This window comes from Halyomorpha halys, unplaced genomic scaffold, assembly GCF_000696795.3.
Source record: "Halyomorpha halys isolate HHAL.00 unplaced genomic scaffold, Hhal_1.1 Scaffold1162.1, whole genome shotgun sequence".
Taxonomy (NCBI): domain Eukaryota; kingdom Metazoa; phylum Arthropoda; class Insecta; order Hemiptera; family Pentatomidae; genus Halyomorpha; species Halyomorpha halys.
Genome location: NW_027112958.1, coordinates 14,213 through 17,785, shown reverse-complemented (window position 1 = coordinate 17,785; position 3,573 = coordinate 14,213). Strand labels below are relative to the sequence as shown.

At 34.6% G+C, this 3,573-nt stretch overlaps 1 protein-coding gene across 1 annotated transcript in view; it reads right to left on the bottom strand.

The window, feature by feature from the left end:
- Window positions 1–3,573, bottom strand: part of LOC106688603 (galactose mutarotase) — a 29,240-nt gene that overhangs the window by 20,107 nt on the left and 5,560 nt on the right. The window contains exon 3 of the mRNA XM_014433143.2: window positions 553–745. Within this exon, the coding sequence (XP_014288629.1) occupies window positions 553–745 (193 nt within the window). The remainder of the gene's footprint in view (window positions 1–552; window positions 746–3,573) is intronic.

The window sequence follows — 3,573 nt, the reverse complement described above, 5'->3', positions numbered from 1 at the left end:
AATAATAATATAAGGTGAACATAACTAATAACGTGGGTAAGAAAGAATAAGAAAAGAATAGAGAAGGAAAAGGGGGTAAAAGAAAGAGAATAAAACACAGAACTCAACTACTTATAGGTACGCGGCCCGTGGGGTAAGACCGAGTTAAAAAAAAAAAAGGTTACAAAGATGACGAAATTACCGGAAGGTGAGAATACCTTACAAGTTTGGGTAAAAATAAGAAATAGAAAATATTTAAAAAAAAATTAAAGAGAGAAAACGTATAAAAACGTGACGACAAATTGTTTAAAAAACGTAAAAGAAAGTTAACTATATTATTATGGAGAAAAGGTTCACCACAAACCCAACCATATTGTCCACCGTCAACTATCTTCTAATCATTATAAATAGTTCAATTATTATTTTAGTTAGTTTGACCACACACGGATGATCTTCTTTTGATATATTAAACACAGCCAATCAAAGATCTTCCAATTATAATATTTTACTATCTACTACTCATTTAAAATAATTAAGAAATATAAAGGCTTAAGAATTGTCAATACGAGGTACCATCGAGACTGTTGAGACCCAGCGTGATATCCGTTATAACGCCCCTGTTATCCGGTATCCGGACGGACGTGATGGTAGCTCCTAGCGTGATGATCTGGACCATCAGGCCGTTGGCGTTGCACAGGGTGTACCTGTAGACCACTTCTTCTGTTCCCGTGTGAAGGCCGAGTTCTGCATCCGAAATGTCCTCTTTCTAGGGATAAACATAAGTTATGAGAGTAATTATCAAACAAGAATTTTTTTAATAAGTAAGTAAATTTTAATTTATAAAATTTTAGGATTACGGATAAAAAAAAATACATGGTTAGCAGTAGAAACACGAGCAATTTCGGTAATATAGATATAGGAGAAAATTTGTTTGAACAGGTAGATAGGTTTAAGTATGAAATAAAGTGCTTGTTATTTTTTAACTAAAAAATTAGAAATTACAAAACTATTATCCTTCCCACTGTTCTTTATGGATGCGAGACGTGGACTCTTACACTAAGAGATGAACAGCGCCTAAAGGTTTTCGAAAATAAAGTCTTACCTAAAATATTCGGACCGAAAAAATATCAATTAACGGGTGAATTTGGAAGGCTATGCACCACTGAATTAAGGGAACCACATCCGGTAAATATAATTCCAGTTATAGCATTGCTATAATAATAATAGCCCTATAAGGTTGTACGGCTTAGTAACGAGCGGATCCCTAAAATGTTAATTAACACTGAACCGCCAATTAAGTAGAATTGGGTTTGGAGGGGCATCACTGGAAGGATTAGAGGAGCAGGATGTAGAGAGCGATTAGTGGTATCGGTATTGAACCTTAGGGTTCGTTAGGCCTTCATTATTATAATTATTCGGTTTTCTCGCTATTGCGGGTTGAGTGTCTGAGGTGGGGGACCTAGAAGTCCAACCACCATCAGATTTTGTTTATTTATTTATTTTCTATTTTCAAATATTTAAAACCTTTCGCACTACACATGCTGTGTCCAAGAGAACCGACTGTTGAGCCTCTCTTAGTACATCAATAGGCACTCCCAAACCATTCACGCCTCCCAATGTGGATTTTGGTACGAGGCCATTGGTGGATATAATGATTGGAGTTGTGGTAACTCCCTCCAAGTGATACAGTTCCTTCAATTCAATCGCCAAGTTCTGCTTTCTTTTTTCTTAGATCAATGAGGAGGATATCTGGTTTATTATGGCGTACTGTATGGTCCGTAATTATTGATTCATCCCAATAGAGCTTAAGAGGACCTTTTTGGAGGAGTCTATTAGGGTGGTATGTAGTATGGGTACTTGTAGTATGGGCTCTTATCTTCAATTAAGTTGTACTTTATCGCAATTGCCTGATGTAAAATTTTGGCCACATGGTTGTGCCCGCCAACACTCCACATCCACCTGTGATATGTTGGATTGATTCCAGCGTTACCTAACATAATCGACACTAATCCGACGCTGTTGCGTCTTTTAGCACATGCTTCCTATATGATCTGGTGGCAATAACCTGATCTTGAATTGCAACTATGAATCCCTCTGTCTCGGACAGCCTTCCAGCTGTTAGCCATTCAACTGATCTTTCTTTGTCTATGGAGGCTTCGTTCAGTTGGCTGTAGACTCCTCCATGCAGAGACTTGCTCTTCCATTCCCCCTGTCGTTCTTTTTCTGAAACAATGTTCAGTTCATCCGCTTTGCTCAGGTTCAGTGCAGTCAGACACAAACACTAGTGGTTTTTGAATGGAAATATTGTCTTAGGGATAATTCTTGCTTGTGGCACGCTTCTTCAATATTTATGAGTCCTCGTCCTCCTTCTTTCCTGGATAAATAGAGTCTGGATTTGGATGATATGGGATGGTGGACTCGCTCTTACGTGAGTATCGTTCTTACAAGACGACCCATATCTTGTAGACTGGTATTTGACCACTGCAATATATCAAAGCTTTAGCTTAGCGCTGGTATGACCCAAGTATTGATGGCCTTGATTTTTTGTTTTCCAGAAAGTTGAGTCTTTAATATTTTTCGTAGTCTCATTTTCAACATTATTATTAGCTTTTGTTTCACATATTTTCGAGCTATTTTAAGGTGCTGCTGGATACTTAAACATTTATATTGTTCTTTGGCTTCTAGTTCCCTGATGCACTCTTCTTCATTTATCAGCAGGTTCTGGGCATTGACCACCTTTCCCTTGTTCACATGCAGCACCGCACACTTATCAAGTCCAAATGACATGCTTATATTTTTGGTATAGGATGACACTATTTCACTCATACTTTGTAATTATTTATTATTATTATTAAAATTTTAGGATGTAACTGAAGAGTTGCCGGTAAAACTCCAAGAATATCAAAATTTTGGAATTCTTTAAAGTAGTTTTTTTTTCTAAATACTCTTCTTTAAAAGTCACATCCTTAATTATAAAACATTAATTTTATCCCATATTTTTAATAAATTAATTTTACTTAAAATCTCTGCATAGTGTTGGTTCACATTTCTAGTATTTGTTTTAAAATCCACTCTATAATAAATGTTTAATGATATATAAATGTACTCAATTATTTTTCTAATAAATGTGTGTTATTTTCTTTATGTAACATCAGAGTATTTTCAAAATGGAATATGGGCTGGTTTTTGGCTGTATGAACTATTGCTGTTTTTATTAATGCTGATAAATACAATTAACCTTGATATGAATTGCAATAATAAAATAAATAGGAAATTTAACCAAAATATAGTTGAAATAAATAAATTAACTGCCTGACCTGAGTGTGGGGAATGTTACGAATATATTTGTTGTAATAAATTATAAAAGTGAAAATTAACTGTGATTGAAAGTTTTAATTTTTAATTAAAAACGAAGAATTTACAAAATAGGTAATTATACATAAGCTAAGGATTGTTTATTATTAAAATTATATGGCTCCATAATATTTTAATGTCTCATAGTATAATTGTGGATAGAAATTAATGGGCTGGGCAGAATTGACTACATAAAGTATTTATAATCATAAAATTCTTTCTTGAGACTGGCAATTTTTT